This window comes from Haematobia irritans, chromosome 2 (assembly GCF_050003625.1).
Source record: "Haematobia irritans isolate KBUSLIRL chromosome 2, ASM5000362v1, whole genome shotgun sequence".
Taxonomy (NCBI): Eukaryota; Metazoa; Arthropoda; class Insecta; order Diptera; family Muscidae; genus Haematobia; species Haematobia irritans.
The window spans coordinates 213,641,310-213,664,169 of record NC_134398.1 but is presented as its reverse complement, the minus strand read 5'-3'; the positions used below and the strand labels follow the sequence as shown (position 1 = coordinate 213,664,169).

Genomic DNA, 22,860 nt, shown 5'->3' with positions numbered 1-22,860 from the left:
AAATTTCTGTTTTTGTTGTTTTATTTGAATATAAAATAATTGCCGCGTTGCCAAACAACCAAAATTTCCAGAGGTGATTTAAGAAATTGGGATGCAATCGTAAGACTATGTCATTTACCGCTAACGCGTAGTCCAGACTATAAGTTTATCCGGACGACAGAGCTCGTGTCGAACATATCCCATATATAAGTTAAGTCCGAAGGCACGATAGATACTGCTGCATGTTAATGGGATCGATAACTCATTTACCGATTATTTAGTTATCGCCGACAATTCGTATCGATTGGCCACACTGTAAGATTCTGTACAAGCATAAGCCTAGTACTATGATCACGTTTTCGCACGAAAAATGTTATACTCCATATAAAAAATGTTAGCGCGGAATAAATGCGAAATTTTTGTTTTGAGCATTTTCCAGCAAATATTTATACAACCCTGGATTTTTCACACGAAAAAATAGGCAGTCATATTATTTCGCATAAATAAGTTAACATCCCTGGGTTTGAGACCCTATTTACGGAGATAGATGAAGATATTCGGTTTTCGCAGAAACGAACTTAGTACTAAGCAATAGACATTCCGTCCGGAAAAACTTATAGTCTGTACGACGCATAAGAGAAATTAGAATATGTGTAAACACAACCATAGCGATTGGCGGTAGGCAAGCTTGTTTGCGTATATGATAAATAGCAGCTCCGTTCGCGTTTCCGATATACGCAGAGAAGGGATATGATCATCTAAAACATGTTTCATAAACAAAATATAATTTTTGGATTAGACAGTTGCTTTTAGTCGGTGTTAATAAGATTTTCTGCTTCATCCCTTCCGGGGTGTTGTAGAGATATATTGAGATATATTGCGGTTCTGCCTCTAGTCAAAGGGTGCAATTTGGCGTTTTAGCTACCGTAAATTTGGTGAGACGTTGTTATCGATTGTTTACACTCTGCGCCCAGAAGAAATAAATGCTAAGCTGATTATAATAGCAAAACGCAAACGCAAATTTCCGCTAGAGGTGCTAATCAGTTTTAATAGATCTCGATTAGGTGCTTTTGCTTCGTCGGTGTAATTTCGATTCAGTGATCTACTCATCCACCACACCATACTCACCTCTCGTTTCAGTGGATTGATTTCTTCCGGCAGGAAATCAATTTCCTGTTGCAAAACCGCTATTGGATATTTCTGGTGACGATCGAAATCTTTTTGATTATTTAAAATTGAAGGGGGTAATTTGCCATTTTCTCCATTCATTGGGGATGAACCGTTGCCATTGGTGAGATTTGAAGAACCTTTGGATATTAACTGACGTGTCTGTTCATACGATATATAGTTCTGGAAAATATAAATGAAATATACATACCACGTTCATCGAAATACAGTATGCCAATACTTACATTCCACATATTCGTATTCCAATTATCAAAGAAACCCTTGAATACATTTGGTTCATCATTTTGACGTATTACACCAATAGCTGTGGTAGGTCTACGTGCAATCGGAACAGTTTCCAAATAATTCTGAGCCATACTAAGGTATTTATCCTTTTCGTAAGTGGACACATTTTTACCCATCCATACATAGGTTACAATTCCAGCATCTAGAATATAAACGCATTCGGGTGAAAGATCCATCTGATCATAGCCTAAAATTTCTTCGCAAAAGAATTTGGTACGTATACTCCAGACTGCAAATAATTGTGCCTGGAATCTTGGTTTTGTATTGGGTGGCGATAGATATTGAGTGTTGCCACAACTGCTACCATTTGAGTTCATGGGTGAAGGACTACCAATGTTGGAACTTCCACTTCCATTGCTAGTACTTAGTGAACTGTGACTTTGATTCAATCCATTAAGTATAAGACTTTGGTTCATGAGATTTGTTACGGAACGCCAAAACTCTTTGGGTTCTTTTCCCTCTAGCACCAAGGAACTTTCACCCAATAAAGCACCAATATTTTTGGCCAATTCGCGAGCATCGCCTGTCGATGATTGGCCACACCATACCCATACATGTTGAGATTTGACAACATAGCATTCTTTGGATGACATTGAGACTAAGGGATATACTTCCACGGCTTTTGCATTGTAGGTTGTATCACCATAAACTTTTAATATTAATGTATCTTTATCATCATCATGACCATTGGAGATGATATTGTTGTTATTATTATTAGTATTTTGAATAACGGGAATGTCCTTTTCACTAAGTAGAATTATAAGTTTCCCATCGAACATTTGCAAAAAGTGTGGAGTCTCATCATATTCGCCCATTTGCACATACATTGATTTTTGATTCGATGTCTCGAAAAGATTCGTTGCAAATTTTTCCGCTTTGGTAGTGATCTCGGTAGAAGCCTCAGAACCATTCCATTGATATATGATTTGTTTGATGCCAACACTTTCGCTGTCATTCGGATTCATGGACCAACTCTGTGGAATAGATAAGATATATATACATATGACTAGGATGTATTATTGGGTTACATTCATCGTGTCCCGCTCGATATTAACATTTTCCTGCAAAAACATCGTGTAGGCATGTTAAAGATTATGGCATACTATCTGGTATATTCATGGGGTCAAGGGCATATCTTAGCTGAATTTTAAACATTTCAAAAACCTTTTTATAGGGTTTAAAGCAGTTGATGGCTGTGTACGAGTTCAGAAATACTAAGCCCATATATTATGGCAATCCGCACCATATTCCCCAAACGCATCATTGTGCCATGCTTCTTTTCGATACAAACGTGCTATTATCTACAGATTGGACAATTTTTTGGCTCTCAACTTGTCACCTTTTTCTTCTCAAGTAGATCCCAAGACCTATTGCAGTTCGGTGTTTTCGTCCTTTTACCTTACTTTTACTAAACCCTCCTTTCCGTCCTTGTTCATTTCGCCAGGATATTATCTTTACGTCCTTTAATGACCTGGCAATCATATCATTCTGATCTTGATCCAGCAAGGTTCGTAATCCAACCTAAATGTTGCAATGCCCTATTTGTTCTGAGGTGTTTGACACTTTTCTCCTATCATCATGACGTCCGTAAGAATGTCTTATGGTTATTCGGTTGGAGCAGGATCTTAGACTTTGGTTTATTACGATTTCTCTGAGCTCTGTCTTTCGCCCTAACAGTTCACCAAGTTCCATATCCTACTCCAGTTCGGGGTTTTCTCCCTTTCGTAGCCCTATTGTATAGGGTTAGATGTGTATCCAGTGTAGAGTTTTTTAACGTTGCTCGTCCTCCTCCCTTCCCTCATTGCTCGTATCACCATGTTATTCCCTTTATGTTCATATCGTGGCAAAATCGTGGGTTCGATTCCTGCTTCGACCGAACACCAAAAAGTTTTTCAGCGGTGGATTATCCCACCTCGGTAATGCTGGTGACATTTCTGACGGTTTCAAAGCTTCTCTAAGTGGTTTCACTGCAATGTGGAACGGCGTTCGGACTCGGCTATAAAAATGAGGTCCCTTGTCATTGAGCTTCACGTGGAATTGGGCAGCACTATGCTAATATGCTAACGCTCACTTTATTCTGAGACGATTCAAATATTTCCCTTATCGCCAGGGCGCCCATTTGCAAAAATGAGTTAGGTGTAGTCGGTTTGTGCAGGATCTCGGAGTTTGGTTCATTGCGATGTCTGTCAGTCCTGTCTACCGCTTCTTTGGTATCATTTTACTTTTTGTAGCTCTATTCTGCAGGGCCATATGTACCACCAGTGCCCAGTTGTTTAACGTAACTCGTCCGCCCTTGTTCATAGCACCAAGCCATTTGCTTCACGTTCATGTGCCATGTTCCAATAAGATTTATAATCGAATTGTATAATCATCTCATTATCTTTATACAGATATCCAAAAATATGCTAACGCTCAATTGTCCCATCTTTGGAGCCGTTTCACACATTTCCATTATCGCCAGGTTGTCCGTTATGTAGTTAGGTAGTTGAAGCAGGATCTCGGAATTTTGTCTACCATAAGTTTTCTCAGCCCTGTCTTTTGGCCCTACCGAATAATCGATATTATCAATTACTGTCCTTTACACATCCCAAATATCTGTAGGATACGACGGCAACACTATCCCATTCTCCGCCAAGGAAATATAATAAGATTTTAATTTGGCGACACGTCACTAGCCGTAACGGTATTCCGTCGGGCGTTTGGGGCATTTTTTGTTTGTAAACAAAAAACAGCTTTTAAGTCCACAAATGATCGAAATCTCATTTCATCTCCCTAATTTTCAGCCCGTCGTAGAAGAAGGTAGAGATTGCCTTAGCTTAATTTTAGTTTTCTCACAATATACTCACCACTACTGTATACTCGATCACATATGCATTGTGAGTGTTAAAGTAAACTGCCTTTGATGTTGGCATTTCCGTAATTTGGTCCTTGCAAATTCGATATATTTTACGTTCTCCCGAACCATCATCTACGAGCTGGGTCTCTGCAGCCATTTTTGGTCGTTGACACAAAGTCATGGAGTCAAATTTTCCTAATATAGTATGGGGAGATTTCATCATTAAATCATTACTATCGCCATGCCAAGAGGGGAACAGACGTGTAAATTCCGATGGCTCATGACCTTCGATGACACGTATAACTGGAGTGCTATAAGGATATTTTTTCTACAAGAACAAATGGAAATTAGTAACATACCAGTTAATACCAGTGTCATGTTGTACCTTCTTCACAAAAGCTCGGCCATTACCCATGGCGCTAGTCTTATCCTGTTGTGTTGCTTGATTTCCTACCCATAACCATACACCCTGAGAGAAACCATCCAAAACATATGCTGTGGTGGAATCACTGAAATCCTCTCTTGTTGGTATGACCACATCCAATTGGTCCAGATGTAAACGATTATTGCGATAACAACATTTGTAGATTTTCAATTTATTACATATGGGTTTCTCCACAACCGGTGAGTTCTGACAAACTGCTCTATGGGATAGAGGCAAAAATGTATTCCATTCATTTTTATATTTCTCTGGCATTGATTGTTCATAACCATCATCGATAACTGTGATTTTACTAGGATCCGTTTGCCACTTGTTAGCCAATTCAATAGCATTACGCCTCTCAACACTACTACTAGAACGACCGATCCAAACGTAGAAATGATTTGCTGTAACCAAGAGCATCACGTAATCAGCTCCAAAATGTTCCCAGGCTATTGAGTTCATTTCAATGCAACGTAACCATTTGCGACCGTACACCTGATAAAGACGGTTGGGTTCAGGTGTATTCATCAGGAGGCCACATTTTATTCTGGAGCGAGAGAAATTTGAGACATTTAAGGTGATTTATCCATTTTCATTTAATTTGGGTGAGTACATACGTTAGACCTTTTTTGAAGTAGGATAGAAATCGTGCACTTTCATTATTTTGAGTTTCTCGATATTCAACGGCAACATTATTGAAATAAGAGTCCAGCTCTTGTATCTTATGTGCCACATTGGAACGCTTCTGCTCGGAAACTTTTTCGCCCAGCCAGAAGTGTATGAAACGTTCTAGTTGAACAGAAGGTTTCACTTCACGGGTCTGTAGTTATAAAGTTTTTTTTTGTCATTTGTACAAAGTTTTATTTTCATTTATTACTTACTATAGTATCTTGATTGACATAGGATCCTACGGGACCTGCTGCATAGATTATATAGGCGCAATCATCCACAAATGTACCATATTGGGCTTTGGGTTCAGCTTCCAAGCGATCTTCATCGATTTTCCACACATGAAAGCAGATGGCATTTTTTGGTATTCTACGAAAAGATGCATCTACTTTGACATCAGCAATGGTATTGGGTCGGACCTCCTAAAAAGAAAAACAAAAATAATATTGAATAAATCGATGGAGATTGTATGTGTGGAGTAAAAACCCTGTCAATGTAAAGCGTTTTTGCAGTGACTGTATACAACAAAATAGGTTTCCACAAAAGGAACTCTATGGCACATGAAATCCTTATATCAGTTCAGGTGGCCAGCAGAATTCTGACAATAGTCTATACTGTATAACCCATATACTCAGAAACAGATGTATAAGTTGTGTACTCTTTTGGCAAGATAGAATAAGGAACACCACAGAACACAATACTTCCGAAAAGATTGCGACCTTACCTATTCTGTAACGAGGCCATAAATTTCAGTGTAGATATGCATTATTAAACAGATCCCGACATATAAAAGGGGGCCTCTAGATTAGACAGCACACTATACAGGTGTGAACAGGATTTATGAGAATACTCTAGCTGAGTGAGGAGCTACAAGGTTAATCGTGTTGGCAGAGTTCAACCACCGCCCATAGCAAAGAGACATCCCACGGCAGACCAGTACTTTTGGCCCAACTAAGATCAGTCAAGTACTGCCGCCTAAACTCCTACCTACCAGTAATTGATAACAGCTTAGCTGAAATGTGCCCCTTCTGTAACCAATGGCCTGACACTAGTCACCTTTCCGCTTGCCCAGCTAAACCATCCCGACTTACCACAAGATCCCACAGTCACACATCCCATCCTTGTCGCAGAGTTCATTGATTTGGATACAAGCAGATGCACTAAAGCGTAGAACAAAAGTGGATGAAATTACATAAAAAATGTTACAATAACAACAACGCCTAGGACGTTAGAAATGAACTGAACGTTACATCCAAATGGAGAAAGGTCAAGAACGATGTGGCCATGATGGCCACCAATACAAAGAACAAAAAGGCGACGTGGTTGTCCCAAACACTAAATTTGTACTGATGGGAGTCTGCCCACTTGATCTGCATATCAGGAAAACAGCGGAGGTGATCACATGTGGCTGAAGAGTCCGGACTCGCTCGGAAACGCGGAATGCACACACACGGAACTCGTTAGGGGAGATATTAGGACAACTTTATAGAGGAGTGGGAAGAGGGACGAATACATTTTGGAGACCTGTATATTTCTAAACTGACAGTGATATTTACTGCGAAGAGTTGGGGATTAGGGATTCATACAAAATGGATGTAGCATCTTTCACGCGGAGGTATTTGCCATTGTGAAAGCTGCAGAACTACTGTTGATTAGGCCGATATCAGCTTCTTCATCGACACTCAGGCAGCAACAAAAGCCTTATGAGATCCTAACATAACGTCGAAGGTAGTCAGCCGCTGTCGTAGAGAGCAAAGAGCTCTCAATGAACTGCATAATATCACTCTGTGCTGCAATGAGGAGGCGGATGTGCTGGCTAACAAGGAGCACGCGGGACGCTATCTTTATAGATGGGTGACGGATGCATCATCTTTCATGCGGAGATATTTGCCATTGCGAAAGCTGCGGAACTACTGTTGATTAGGCCGATATCCAGGAGCGTTATCAGCTTCTTCATCGACACTCAGGCAGCAATAAAAGCCTTAGGAAATCCGAACATAATGAGCTCTCACTGAACTGCATAATATCACTCTGTGCTGGGTGCCTGCACATTATGGAATAATGGGCAATGAGGAAGCGGATGTGCTGGGTAACAAGGAGCATGCGGGACGCTATCTTTATATACTTACAGGATCAATGTCAAATACGATGATTTATGGAAAGGACGTTGGGCTTTCTAGGCGAACTGCGAGCATACCAAACAGATATGGGACGACAAGAGACGTAAAATAGAGATGATTTGAGACCACTAATAGGCATCATAACAGGACATATCACTCTTGGGAAACACATGGTAAGGAATGGCTTAATGATTGACGATACTTGTAGATGGTGGCTTGACCCGGAGGCAACAGAAGACTCCTACCATTTTCTGTGCCAGTGTCCAAATATTATCCTTTAAAACAAACAAGATTATATCATTTAGGATATAACGGATGTACGGAACTGCAATCTGAAGGATATTCATGCCTTCATCAAGACCTATAAAGTTTTTTTGGAAATCCTCTGGAAACTTGAATACGATTGATTGACGGTTCTAAAATTGTGGAAGTTCGAGCGATAATGGTATCATGGTTAAGGACATAGAATCGAAGTGTTTATATATAAAAAAATATTTCCACCGAAACGAAATTTTAAACAAATATGTTTTTTATTGATAAAAATGTAAAGGCATATACACCAACTAACTTTAGTTAACATGAAAGAAACAAATGTTGCCCACCGCCATATCCATTCGCATTTCTGTCATCTTGCCCATAATTCGATAGACCTGAACGAAGATTTCCGTTGCCACAACCAGCCCTTTTTCTCAGCGTGTACATTTTTATCGAAAAGGGTGAGTAACGATAGCGGATAGATATCTTCACAAAGGACAGATTTCTTCGATAATCTATACGCAATAATACAGATCGAATTCATAAAAGTTTTTGTCATGCTAAATGTGACGTAGTAGTCAACGCACTCCGTTTCTAATAGAGAAAATTGCGCCCTCTACTAAATTCGGCGTTAAAACTCCTAAAGCCTGGTATGGTCTGTCATACACACCTAACAAAATTTCTGCTACCCATAAGAAATGCATAGCGCAATTTCCGTTAGGCTTTATTATCGGTTGTCTACATTTTATTCCCATACAAAATACATGACAAAACTGCCTTACCGGCATGTGACAATAATAGTCGCGAGAGTTGCATACCGGGATTTAAGACACTGCTCATGCCATCGCCAACTTTAAAACCGGTTAAAAGATTGTTTCAGCGTAACTAATGACTTTGATGAAAAATATTTAATTTGTTTCAAGAGGCATATTGAAAGCTTTTCTATGTGCAGAAAGTACATCATGCAATCTATTAGAGTGCAACTATCTATCTTATCAACCATGTATCTGCTCATCCATAGTTGGTTTATTTTTATGTCTTGTTGTAGTTATCTCCCAATTGTCACCGCTAGAGTATTATTCAGGCTTAATTATAGAAATCACTATCTTACACAAAAATGTTTAATATTTAGCCTGAGGTATCCAATAGTGTTGTCAATTTGTTATAGAGCAAAATAACAGCAAATAGAATTAATTGGATGTCACTTGAAACTGATTTACGGTGAATTTATATTCACCGTTTCATACTCGACTCCATGTGGAACGCCGTTCGGACTCGGCTATAAAAAGAAGGTCCCTTGTCATTGAGCTTAACATGGAATCGGGCAGCACTCAGTGATAAGAGAGAAGTTCACCAATGTGGTATCACAATGGACTGAATAGTCTAAGTGAGCCTGATACATCGGACTGTCACCTAACCTAACCATACTCGACGGTAGACAGTGTAGACGGTATTTTCGTATTTTAAATGAATTTATACAATTTAGAGAAGACTTTCAAAGCAAAGGGCAGTTTTCTCATCACAAGGTTAGCATTCAAAGCACGGTACACTAGGTAGCGGGTAAGCACATCTTATATAAAAAAATAAAGTTTATCAAAATTCCGTGAATTTTTGGTTTTTTGATAACAAGGAAGAAAAATAATTGGCAAATGAACAATTTTACAAGTACACGAGACGACAAACCCATTACAAATATATTTTGTATAAGAAAATTGGGTAATAAGATGGCAATAAGGAGGAACAGGAGTCAGAAGTAGAGACAGAGAGAGAGAGAGATATTGGTCCTTAGAAGTAAGCCAAACAACAAGGTATAAAAATCCTCTTCATTTTAAAGCATTCGGTGTTCTAATTACGATAAAATCTGCCACATTGACAATACTTTATACCCACAGCGACACTATTTTATACAATCACCGAGATAATACGATTTGTTAAAAAAAGAAAAACTAAATTAACTTACTAAACAATTAATGAATCAATAGTAATGAATCAATAGTATGAAATAAAATCTTGTCTACCTTTTAAATGGTAGACAATATTTTATGGAATCATTAAACGATCATTTCTGAATAAAAACATAACACCGGGAGTCGTTGTTATCGATTGTTTATATATTGCTCCTATAGGATATATATGGAAAAACAGTTTTATTGGCAGTAACAGACATTTTCGTAAGAGCATAACGGGCTTAGCCAAATTTTTATAAGCAATATGTTTCGGTTTCGGTCAAAATTTTCTTAAAATTTTATTTATAGAGAGAATTTTCTCATTATTTTATTTCAATAGAAAAATTTCTCAAAATTTTATTTATAGAGAATATTTTCTCATTATTTTATTTCTATAGAAAATTTTGTCAAAATTGATTCTATTCTATCTCCCATAAAGACACGTAGTAAAACTGCCTTACCGGCAGGTAAGAGGCATTTTCGCAATTGTGTACTTCTTATGGACACCAAAACATACCAGTGAAGAACAGAGTGACTTTGGTTGCCATTAGAAATTTGTAGCCAAATATGATGAATGTTGCTGTCGATAACTGTGTTCACAGTTCTTTCATAAAAATATCAAAATTTTCGTTCTCAATGACTTGTGTGCGTTGTATTTGGTGGAACACTTTTTTCTTCTTCATATGGGGCCGTTTTGCCGCGATTTCGACCTTCAAACGTTCCAATAACGCCATATAATAGTCACTGTTGATGGTTTTCCCTTCTCAAGATAATCAATAAAAATTATTCCATGAGCATCCCAAAAAACAGAGGCCATTACTTTGCTTCGGAGACAGTTCACCGGTCGCTGTCCACTCAGCCGACTGTCGATTGGACTCAGGAGTGTAGTGATGGAGCCATGTTTCATCCATTGTCACATATCGACGGAAAAACTCGGGTGTATTACGAGTTAACAGCTGCAAACACCGCTCAGAATCATCAACACGTTGTTGTTTTTGGTCAAATGTGAGCTCGCGCGGCACCCATTTTGCAGAGAGCTTTCGCATATCAAAATATTGATGAATGATATGACCAACACGTTCCTCTGCTATCTCGATCAACTTTATTTTACGGCCATTCAAAATCATATTGTGGATTTTTTTGATGTTTTCGTCGGTAACCACCTCTTTCGGGCGTCCACTGCGTTCACCGCCCTCCGTGCTCATTTCACCACGCTTGAATTTTGCACACCAATCAATTATTGTTGATTTACCTGGGGCAGAGTCCGGAAACTCATTATCAAGCCAAGTTTTTGCTTCCACCGTATTTTTCCCCTTCAGAAAACAGTATTTTATCAAAACACGAAATTCCTTTTTTGCATTTTTTCACAATAACAAAAGTTGCTTCACAAAAGACGCTCTATCTCACAAACTAATTGACTTGCAGAGGTCAAATTTTGACACGAATCATTTGAAGGTTGGTTCTATATAAAAAGAATATGCATTTAATACTAGCGACGCCATCTATGTGTCAGTTGTAGGAAGAAAATCTCAAATATCTTTAACATTCCCACAAATTTTAAGATATTATATACAGGAGTACGCAAGGATTGCAGGATTGCACTTATCGATGTAGCTTGCTATAGAAGGGTACAGTAATATAAAATAATCAATTATTCGAATTGACCAAATTTATCTATGTTACTATATCGTCAAGTATCATATAACGACCAGGTCTTAGAATATTAAATGCTCTTTAACATATAATGTGAATAGCTAGTAAATCATCATTCAATTTATTTTACAATTCAATAATGCATTAATGATTACAGGTAAAATGTTTTCGATCCAAGTAAGCGTTTTCTTGGGTGTTTTCTCCAAATAAAGTTTGGCAGAGAAACGCCGTATCTTTTCCTTTTATGTGCACTTCTAGTAATTTACGCCTGTGAAACATGAACTTAGTACCAGCCATAAGTTTTCATTCAAATCTGTTATATGCGATTGAACTGAATTGTAATCAGTCAAACGCTTTATGGTATATATAAAAATGAAAATAAAATACCAATCTGCTCAAGACAAGTGGTAATGTACGATTTACCATGAATGCTGGTGCAAAAATAATGATTATACATACGATATTTTGGCATCATAAATCATGGCTATCTTCAACATTTAGAGAAACTAATTATATTAAAAAATGATAACATTAATAAATTAAATAATACCAGTCAGTTTCCCTTCAGTCGTTACCCTCGTTATCATTGTGTACTCGTACATGCAACATGCCACACCACTTTCTAGAAGAAGATTAACAAAAATATACCAAAAAGTAAATACAAGAAATAATTATGCATACAAAAACATGAAAACTGTGCGAGATTTTTGCAGTTAGTTTTCACTATCGTTTGGAAATTGTGGAACCCGGTTTTGTAGTCTCCTTAGAAGAAATTGATTCATTCATTCAGGCAATTCTTGTTCAAACAAGGATTGATGAGTGAGTGATAGAGAATGTTGGGATAATTCTTTATATGTGCGTACACTGAAAAAAAGCATACTCGGTTCCAAAGATTTTGTCTTTACTTTAAAAAAGTTGGTATTGACTCCGAGCCAAAGAAGCGGAGAATACAAGTAAGGATACTTTTAAGACACAATTCTCTTTTAAATTTGGGGTTTGTGTACTTGCTTCTAGGAAGCAAATTTTAATTTTTCGCTTTCTCAGCTTATTTTCTTCATATGCTATCAAAGTCCTTTAAAAACGAGTTAAGGACAACTTTATTTTCCAAATTAAGACTCGACATCCAGTAGAAATTATGCTATGTTTCAAGTAAAAACATCTTTAAAATGAAGTTTAGAAAAACATGTCCTAAATTTGAACGATTTTTTGCTTTATAGTCAAGACGCAAAAAGGCAACAAATTTAAAGACAAATTCATTAAATTTAAAGAATTTTTCTGAATTATTAAAGTCAAGTTGACCTTAGCCCAAACATTTTTTCTTTCATGTTATGATACCCATTTTTAAGTCAAATCACTTACTTATAAGGACATTACGACTTCATTGAAAAGATTATCGACTTTTGGACAAAGAAAAAAACTTTATATTAGAGAAATGCGTCGTCTATGCTAAGCAAAATTTGCATTCGTATTTTAAAGACATGAAATCTTTGACCTCACTACAATATTTTTTTCAGTGTAGTGGAAATTTTATTTGCATGCCAATAACACTGTTTTGTAATGTATTTCTTATGGGGAGCAAAATGTACACAATCGATAATAACGTCACACGGGATTTTCGTTAGCAAATTTATGGCAATGTATTTCTTGTGGGTAGCGGAAAGAGTTGCATACGGCATTATATGAGAAAATGTAAACAATCGATAACACCGAAAATTTCATTAGCAAATGCGAATCTTCCCGTCTTGCTACACATAAAATTTTTTTTCTGAGTCAATCATGAAATTAATTGATCCAATTAATTTTTTAATTGAAATGTCTCCAATCACGAAAATGATACTTCAATCACAGAATTAATTAGAAATAAAAAATATACTATATAAAACATTAATTGATTTACTCGGTACTTTTAATTATTTTTTTAATTGGTACACTTAAAACTTCAATTGATTTTGGTCTAAAACCCCAATTAATTTTTTAATTACATCATTTAATTGTATATTATATTGCTGTTTATTTATTTATAATTAATTTGTCCTTTAGATGAAATAAGTTTCTTGTAAATTTTTATGAGTTTGTACTTTTTTTATAAAATTTCCGATTATAGTTACAGTTAGATTTGAAGCAAAATTTAATGAACTAATTTCGAATTATAATTTTAATTGGATATTTCGTTTTAATTAAAATATTAATTGGAATAATGAATATTTTAATGGGAAATGTAAAAATTTTCAATAATTTTCATAATTGGTTTTATTTTTAAATTTGATTAAAATGTTAATTGTATCAATTATTTTTTAATTGATTTCGTTTTCAAGTTTAATCAAGTTTTAATTGGAAATATTTTGGTGATATTTTATCTGTGTATGTATTTCTTATGATGGAAAATTGTAAACACTCGATAATGATGACTCACAGAATTTTTGTTAGCAAACATGAATACATTTCTTACATATTCGCTAGAAATTGAACCCATCATTAACGACTCTTCAACGATTTTTAAAATGGGAAATTTTTCTAGCGAAATTTTCGTTAGTATGATGTTATCGATCTATTCCCGGTAAAAGCCGGTATGCGCCCTTTAGAAATGCATAGCTATATAATTCCTTTAGGCGTTATTATCGATTGTTTGCATTTTGCCCGGCATTTCCCGGACAAATACACTGCAAAACTGTGTTATTGGTACACACACGAAATTTCCGATATACTCGTAGATGCATACCGGAATAAACACATGTTTATTGCATTATCGGCAATAGCAGGAATTTTCGTAACAGATCTCCGGCTATATGCCGGTATGCATCTCTAACGTAATTTCCGCTACCCATAAGAAATACATTGCTATATTTGCTAACGAAATTTCCGTAAGAATTGTTATCGACTGTTTATATTTTGCTCCCATAAGAAATACATGTGAAAACTGAAATTTCCGCTAGAGGTGCATACCACACTTATCGAAGTTTCTGGTACGCCGATGTTATCGATTATTTATATTTTCTTGCATAAGAAATATTTTGCATATTTGAATGCGACACGGTTCACATATCGAGCTTTACAGAAAAATACGTTTCATGCCAATAAGACATTCATATTATTTTCTATTGAAAATCTCGCGAATTCTTTGTTATTTTCGCTAGCAAAATTTTCGGGGCATTAATATTTAGTTTTGACATTTTCCCTCTGTCGCATATTAGGTGATATTAGATACTAGAGGTCTGCACAATTCCATTTTTATATGCAGAGTACACGTGTACTTGCTACATGAGTACATCTATTTGAGAGAGTCGCAAAACTATTGGTACACATTTTGATGAACACCAAAAGCCACGAGTAACTTCTTGTTGCTACTCTGATGTCTTCACTACCAACAAACACATATTCTTCTTTCTCTCTTATTGAAGTGTACTCAGAGTGATCACGTCGAGTATGATGCGAGAACAAAACTTCATAGAGTACTCCATGTACCACGTGCAGTTTCAGAAATACAAAAAAAAACAGTTACTCTCCATAATATATGTTTTGGTTTGTTATAAAGAACGGCAAACGTTAAGGTAAGTGTGTGACATACATAAATATATGAAATATATGATATACATACATATCTATGATTAATAATAATGGAAAGTTTTGCTTCGCACTTAACTGAGAAATACTTGTGGTACCACGTGAAGTGAAGAGAATCCATGTTGTACTTTTTCTCAAGTACTTACATTTTTATTGTTCCTTTTTTTCGGAATACATATTGTTTCGGATAAGTACTTGGTGGTATTTGACAAGCAAGTGTTCTCTTCACTTCACTACTTGCGCTCTGAGAGAAAGACAGTGTATGTACTATATTCGACAGCGAATTGCATACATGTATTGAAAAGTTATTCGATGCAGACCTCTATTAGATACAGTCGAAGCCGTTATTTCAGGCTCACGAACGGCGTTTGACATTACGGCAAAACCACACTCAGAAATGCCACCATCACTACTGAGAGTGTTGGGTCGGGATTTAACCCAGGACTTTTTGTATGCAAGGCGGACATGCTAATAATTACACCACGTCCCATATTAAGCCTAGTACTAAGATCACGTTTTCGCACGAAAAACTGTTATACGCCATATAAAAAAACCTTTGCGCGAAATAAATGCGAATTCTTTGTATTGAGAATTTTCAAATACATATTTATACAACCCTGGATTTTTCGCACGAAAAAATAGGCAGGTATATTTTTTCGCATAAATAAGTTAACATCCCTGGGTTTGAAACCCTATTTACGGAGATAGATGAATATATTCGTTTTTCGCAGAAACGAACTTAGTACTAAGCATTAGGTGAGAATAGATATAGTCGAAGCTGTTATTTCATGCTCACGAACGGCGTTTGAAATTACGGCGAAACCGCACTCAGAAATACTACCAGAATTACTGAGAGGGGGTAATCCACGCATGAAAATTGTTTTGTGTTGGATCAGGATTGAACGCAGGACTTTTTGTATGCAAGGCGGGCATGGTAATCATTACACCACGTCCCATATTTGTCCCATATTAGGTGAGAATAGATATAGTCGAACGGCGTTTGAAATTACGGCGAAACCACACTCAGAAATACTACCAGAATTACTGAGAGGGGGTAATCCACGCATGAAAATTGTTTTGTGTTGGATCAGGATTGAACGCAGGACTTTTTGTATGCAAGGCGGGCATGGTAATCATTACACCACGTCCCATATTTGTCCCATATTAGGTGAGAATAGATATAGTCGAACGGCGTTTGAAATTACGGCGAAACCACACTCAGAAATGCTACCAGCATTACTGAGAGGGGGTAATCCACCGATGAAAAATTGTTTTGTGTTGGGTCGGGATTGAACACAGGACTTTTTGTATGCAAGGCAGGCATGCTAATCATTGCACCACGGTGGCATGCATTTTCTACCGAAAATTTCGTAAGGACGATGTTAACGATTGGTTACATTTTCTACCATAAAAATACTTTGTAAAACGGCTTTATCGGCATGACAAAATTTTCACTCGAGGTGCACAGAGGACATAAAAATACACCATAAATTGTCTTACAAACTTCGCTAGAGGTCAAAAGTAGATGACTTGCTTTTGCATTTAAATAATCGATAATAACGTAATTGTTTGCTAGTTTAACCTAACTTAATGCCCCATTCTTCCTGCTTTAGGGTTCATCACCCAAAAAGGAAAGAACAAAACAAAGCAAGAACCAAACAGGAAAAATTCAAGACATGCTGCGAAGTCTCTTTTAATTTTTAACTAACTGTTGTTTTGTTTTTTTTTTTTATGATAGGTTAGGTGGCAGCCCGATGTATCAGGCTCGCTTAGACTATTCAGTCCATTGTGATACCACATTGGTGAACTTCTCTCTTATCACTGAGTGCTGCCCGATTCCATGTTAAGCTCAATGACAAGGGACCTCCTTTTTATAGCCGAGTCCGAACGGCGTTTTACATTGCAGCGAAACCACTTAGAGAAGCTTTGAAACCCTCAGAAATGTCACCAGCATTACTGAGGTGGGATAATCCACCGCTGAAAAACTTTTTGGTGTTCGGTCGAAGCAAGAATCGAACCCACGACCTTGTGTATGTAAGGCGGACATGCTAACCATTGCACCACGGTGGCTCCCTTTTTTATGATCATTGGAAGTGTTTCTCTAAATGCTTCACGTTTTAGTGAAGGCGGGCTTGGGCATTAGAGGGTTAAAAAGCCATGCAAATAAGCGGTAAAGCTAACTTATAACCCTTTGATTTTTCATATGCCCAGAAGGGAAATTATAATTGTCATGACTATGTGGCCGAAATTAAATAGGTTTTAATTCGGTTTGTGAAACAATTAAAAGATCTATTACACATTGCAAATCCTCACGATTCGCTTCGGGTAAGAAACAACGGAAAAGCTACTCTTTACTTTTATTTCAAGTGCAAAACTGGATGACGGCTACTTTTTGCCTTCACCCAGCCGGTGTATATGTGTCATAGAGCAATTATGAACCGTTGTTAGCTGTTTTTTTCTCCATTGGATTGCGAGTTCGCTTTGCTATTTTATGGCATGGCAAGGTTGTTGCATGTAGACCATGATATTGTCGCTAATGATCGAAGACAATCATTGGAGACAACACGATTTTGATGATCAAGTGGATGGAAATGTTGGTATTGCACACAAAGGTGGGCAATTGGGAGGGAACAAATTAAATTGGTAGACTTGATCTGGAAATACGAATTTCAAAACAAATACCAGAAAAGAGGAGGACGACATATTGTGCGCCTGTATTTCCAATTGGGAAGGGGGAAACTGCACAGCTTTCTTTATACTATAGAGCGTACATAAGAAAAATACTTCATTTGCTATTCCATATGCAATTTTTATATAACTTTATTGGTGCACATTATCCGCATGAGTTGGTGTTAGAGTAATAAATATTTACCATTTCTTTTGATGAAATCTCCATGGTTTACTTCGGTTGGGTAAGCGCTTCGCTTTTATCTCCTTGATATCCAAATGAAAGCGAAAACACTAGCGCCACCACAAGGTGCAATTTTGTGCAGCGACTTTCAAATTTCACTAAAACTGTCACGAGACGAGGAAAGGAGACAGACCGTTGCCGTTTAAATTTTATTTCTCGTTATATTTAAGGAGTTAGCACGGAGAGTATAATATGTTGTTGTCTAAAATATTTTTTTTTTCTGTATTGCATCAATCAGTTATACATATAGATCTTGATTTTATTGGTGAATGTTGATTTTTTTCATTTTCTATAATTTATAAAAATATCACTGCTGATTTAAAAAATTTTTGTTTTGTTTTTGATGTTAAATCCAAGGGTATTGACAGGGTATTGACAGGGTATTTGACAATAGTAATACAGGGTAACAATCCAAAATTTGACTAAAAAATCATTCCCGTTAACCATGCGATATTAGTTGATAATGAATACAAAAATTTCGTAGAATATTTAATGAACATCGAATTTTTATAGAAAAATTGATGATTTTTTTATGTTACGTGAATTTCGAATTTTCATAGAAAATGTAATAAAAATCAAATTTACATAATTTTTTTATAGAAATTTTCATGATTATCGAATTTTCATAGCAAATTTATAAAACATTTTTGTATTTCTAAAACACTGAGGCATGTATTTTAAAAAGCTCTCACTGAGAAAGAGAAAAAATTTCTTGGGTCAAAGGTGGCCAGAGCCGACTATGATTCCCTGCAACAACAAAACTGAATTTTTGTATTTAGTAAATTTAGGAGGTTTTTATAAAAAATTGGATTTTGTGTCAAATTCAAGGACTATGTGCCATACACTCAAAAAAAATTTACTTGCATCTAAAGATTTTGACATTCCTTTAAAGATTTTGGTATTGATTCCGAGCCAAAGATGCGGGTTCTTTAAAATAAGGAAATTTTTTTGCGACCTATCTGGCTTTAAATCTAGGATCAATTGGGAGCCACCGTGGTGTAATGGTTAGCATGCCCGTCTTGCATACACAAGGTCGTGGGTTCGATTCCTGCTTCGACCGAACACCAAAAAGTTTTTCAGCGGTGGATTATCCCACCTCAGTAATGCTGGTGACATTTCTGAGGGTTTTCAAAGCTTCTCTAAGTGGTTTCACAGCAATGTGGAACGCCGTTCGGACTCGGCTATAAAAAGGAGGTCCCTTGTCATTGAGCTTAACATGGAATCGGACAGCACTCAGTGATAAGAGAGAAGTTCACCAATGTGGTATCACAATGGACTGAATAGTCTAAGTGAGCCTGATACATCGGGCTGTCACCTAACCTAACCTAACCTAGGATCAATAAAATTAAAATTAGGATATAGATCTCATTTATCGAATTTCATTCTATTTTTCGGTATATTAAATAAAGCTATTCATGTACAAACAAATACCAGTTAAAAAATCCAAATTATGACAGATACTTCGAAATAAAAAATATATTCTTAATTCCAAAAAGAACTTTAAACCAAAGATGCTAAATCCTCAAAATAAATCTTAGCCTATATTTGAAGCGTTTTTATATTAGATCTAAAGTTTCAATATATCAATTAATTTAGGGACGATTTCTTTAAATCAAAAATGTATTTCTTTACTTTAAGGAACATTTACCTTAGTTTAAAGACATGCAACTTTAACAAAGGGACGCAAAATGTATATTTAATAAAAAAAAATTGAAGCCAAGATTATAAACTTGCTTTTAATGAAAATTTCATTATTTTAAAGAAATTTTTCCTTAATGGTGTGTAAATTGCGCAACCTAAAATTGAGATTGCTTAATCTCTAATGTCACCTAAATATTTTATTCAGTGTATACATATTAGAATCTATGACCCATGCTTTCGAATTTTGAGGAAATAGATAGAAAGGAAGATCTCCATACACAGATTTCCCGAAAGTCCCGTGTTGGAAGATCCTATAGCCAAAATTCTAAGAGGTTTTCCGCAGTAGATTATCCCCTCTCAGTAATACAGGTAGCTTTTCTGAGTGTTTCAAAACTTCTGCATGTGGATTCACCCCAATGTGAACTGGCGTTCGGAATCGGTTAAGGAATATGTTTGGGAAACAAAAAAGTAGTGAGAATGTTGCCAAAAAAGTAGTGAAAATGTTCCTTTTGGATCCGAAATTGGCAAAGAAGCGATGAAATTAACATGGGTTTATCATTGGACGGATGCTCACCATTCCAATAACCGCTACACTGAATTTACTTTACTACTAAAGGTGTGAATCTGAATTCGACTATTTAGGATGTGAATTAAAAAAATGTGTGATATTTTGGCTAATAAATATTTTTTTATTTTTTTATGATTTTTAATGCTTGTCTGAAATGTTTGACCTCAACTATTTTCAAAAATTAGCAATTTTTCTAGAAAGGAGTTTTTTAGATAAAATTTAAATAATTTGTACGATTTTATTAATTCTTACTCTATTTTTAATATATTTGAAAAAAAAAAATAAAATTACTCATGAAAGAAGTCTGTTATAGAAAATTACATTAACCCCCATTTTCATGAAGCTCCGTTAGTGCTCCGTTAACTAACGAACTTTTAAACCATATTATAGACATAGCTGTCATCTTGCCTATATATTCCATATGCCAGTTAGGAACATGACTGCCGAAAATTTTTCAGTTAAAGTTAACCGGAGAGAAGATATTTGAAATTTACTTTCTGTTAACTGGGAGTTAAAGCCTAACGGTGCTACATGAAATTGGCCGTAAAAGAACTTCCTGTGTAGTTAAAATAAAGAACAAATTTTGGAGAATATTTTCGGAGGTGCTTTTAAAGTTGTGCCTTTAGAACCTCTTCCAAATATCTTTTACTGGGTAATTGATAAGAGAGTAGTTCACCACGTGTGGTATCATAATGGACTGAAAGGTCTAGGTAAGACTAAAAGAACCGGCTGCCACTATGCTCTCCTAATCTACCTCACTTATATCTGGAGTGCCAGGTGCAAGCTCGATTGCGTGAAACGACTTTTAAAGAATCATTCCAGCAAAACAAAAGTTTAACCAATAAAGTAATAAAAATATTCTTTTTCGATTCGGTAAGGGTGCCAACTCGAATCGGAAGGAATGAATTTTACAGGGGCTTGTCATGGGGATAAAGTCACACTTTTAAGCATTTCATTAGAAATAAATAAGAAAAAATTTAGAAACAAATTTTTTCGGTTTTAACCTTTATGAAGAAATGTTTCGTACAATACTATCTCGTATTTTATGACAAATTCTACGACATCTGAAAAATGGATAGATACTTTTTTCAAATATTTTTTTTTATTTGAAATTTCCATTTTTCATTTTTCCTAAATTTTACCGGGTATAAGGTAATATTCAGAAAATTAAAATTTTTTGCGAAAACAACAAAAAAAAGATTTTATGCTGGGATATGATGGAAAAGGCTGAGAAACCGAGTAAATTCAAATTTGTTTCCCAATATCAATTATGCAAAACTCAAATTTTAATGGTGAGTTATTGTACTCCTCGGCATCTTTAGCTCCAAATCAATACCAAATTTTTAATTATTAATAGTTCGTTTCCAATGTATGAAACAATCTTTCCATAAAATTTTGAAAATTATGTTTTTAATTGATATAACACATGCACAACAATTTATTGAGAGTTTATCGAATGAATTTATATGACAAAAGTACACTGAAAAAAATATTTACGTGATATTAAAGATTACGCAACCTTAATTTTAGGATGCGCAATTTACACACTATTAAGGACAAATTTCTTTAAAATAATGAAATTTTAATTAAAAGAAAGTTTATAATCTTTACATCAAATTTTTTTTTCATTAAATTTAGGACACACATTTTGAAAATGTTCGTCCCTTTGTTAAAGTTGCATGACTTTAAACTAAGGCAAATTTTCGTTAATGTAAAGAAACAAATTTTTGATTTAAAGAAATCGTCCTTAAATTAACTGAAAGATTGAATCTTTAGTTTTAAGATAAAAACGCTTCAAATATAGGCTAAGACTTATTTTGAGGATTTAGCATCTTTGGTATAAAGTTTTTTCGGAATTAAGAAAATATTTTTTTACTTCGAAATATCCGTCATAGTTTGGATTTTAGCTTTATTAATATACCGGAAAAATAGAATGAAAATTCGATAAATGGGATCTGTATCCTAATTTTAATTTTATAGATCCTAAATTTAAAGCCAGATAGATCGCAAAAAAATTCCTTATTTTAAAGAACACGCATCTTTGGCTCGGAATCAATACCAAAATCCTTAAAGGAAGGTGAAAATCTTTGGATCCAATTAAATTTTTTTAGAGTGTAGGCTTGAAGATTTCTTTAACTTTTTTTGTATATGGGTGAAACCCCCATATCATTTATATTTGGAAAGATACATTTTTATACAAATTTAATTTTTTCCAAAACAAAAAAAAAAATATATTTAAAATAAAATAAATATGTCACAATATTATTATTCTTTTATTTCGATAATTTTTAACTTAAATGACACCTAAAATGGATTTTCTCTTTTTATTAATTGTCGCGTTATTCTTTTAAATTATTTTAATTATTGTAGCACATTATGTTATTTGAAATAACCGTTAGTATGTTTGTTTTTTTTATTTATAAAATCAACCACAACACTCATACTTTTAACGGATCTATTAATTTCTTGTTTTTCTTTTCTTTTTTTGTTTGCTCGTTGACGCGTTTTGCTGTTTTCCTTAGATTTTCACATGAAAAACCACGTCGTTCATGGTTCAACTCTCAAATTCAACTGTTTCAACAAACTCATGTAGAAAAGCCAAGTTGATGTTCATCATTGTGGGCTGACAATTGAAACAAGCAGCGCAACCAACAATGTGAGACCAGCTGAAGATGATGATAACTGAATGTTGCCGGCGATATGGTTGGAATAGTGTGGAGTAGATGGAGTTGGCTTTTACTTCGTTTAGTCATCCCCTTCCCTTGCTCCTCTCGGCCAGGTGTGTGATAGAGAAAAGCACTTTTGAATCTATCAATGGAGTGTT

At 35.5% G+C, this 22,860-nt stretch overlaps 1 protein-coding gene across 3 annotated transcripts in view; it reads right to left on the bottom strand.

Moving 5' to 3' along the window:
• The window catches only part of qua (villin like protein quail), a 67,549-nt gene that overhangs the window by 577 nt on the left and 44,112 nt on the right, over positions 1–22,860 (bottom strand). For 2 of the 3 annotated variants that reach the window (XM_075297363.1, XM_075297364.1), the window contains 6 exons: positions 5,594–5,803; positions 5,330–5,532; positions 4,674–5,259; positions 4,299–4,616; positions 1,392–2,426; positions 1,108–1,329 (listed from right to left, as the gene is read on the bottom strand). In XM_075297363.1, the coding sequence (XP_075153478.1) occupies positions 1,108–1,329; positions 1,392–2,426; positions 4,299–4,616; positions 4,674–5,259; positions 5,330–5,532; positions 5,594–5,803 (2,574 nt within the window). Of the gene's footprint in view, positions 1–1,107; positions 1,330–1,391; positions 2,427–4,298; positions 4,617–4,673; positions 5,260–5,329; positions 5,533–5,593; positions 5,804–17,788; positions 18,117–22,480; positions 22,589–22,860 lie in introns of those variants that run through there. The other variant, XM_075297365.1, reaches the window with a different exon arrangement.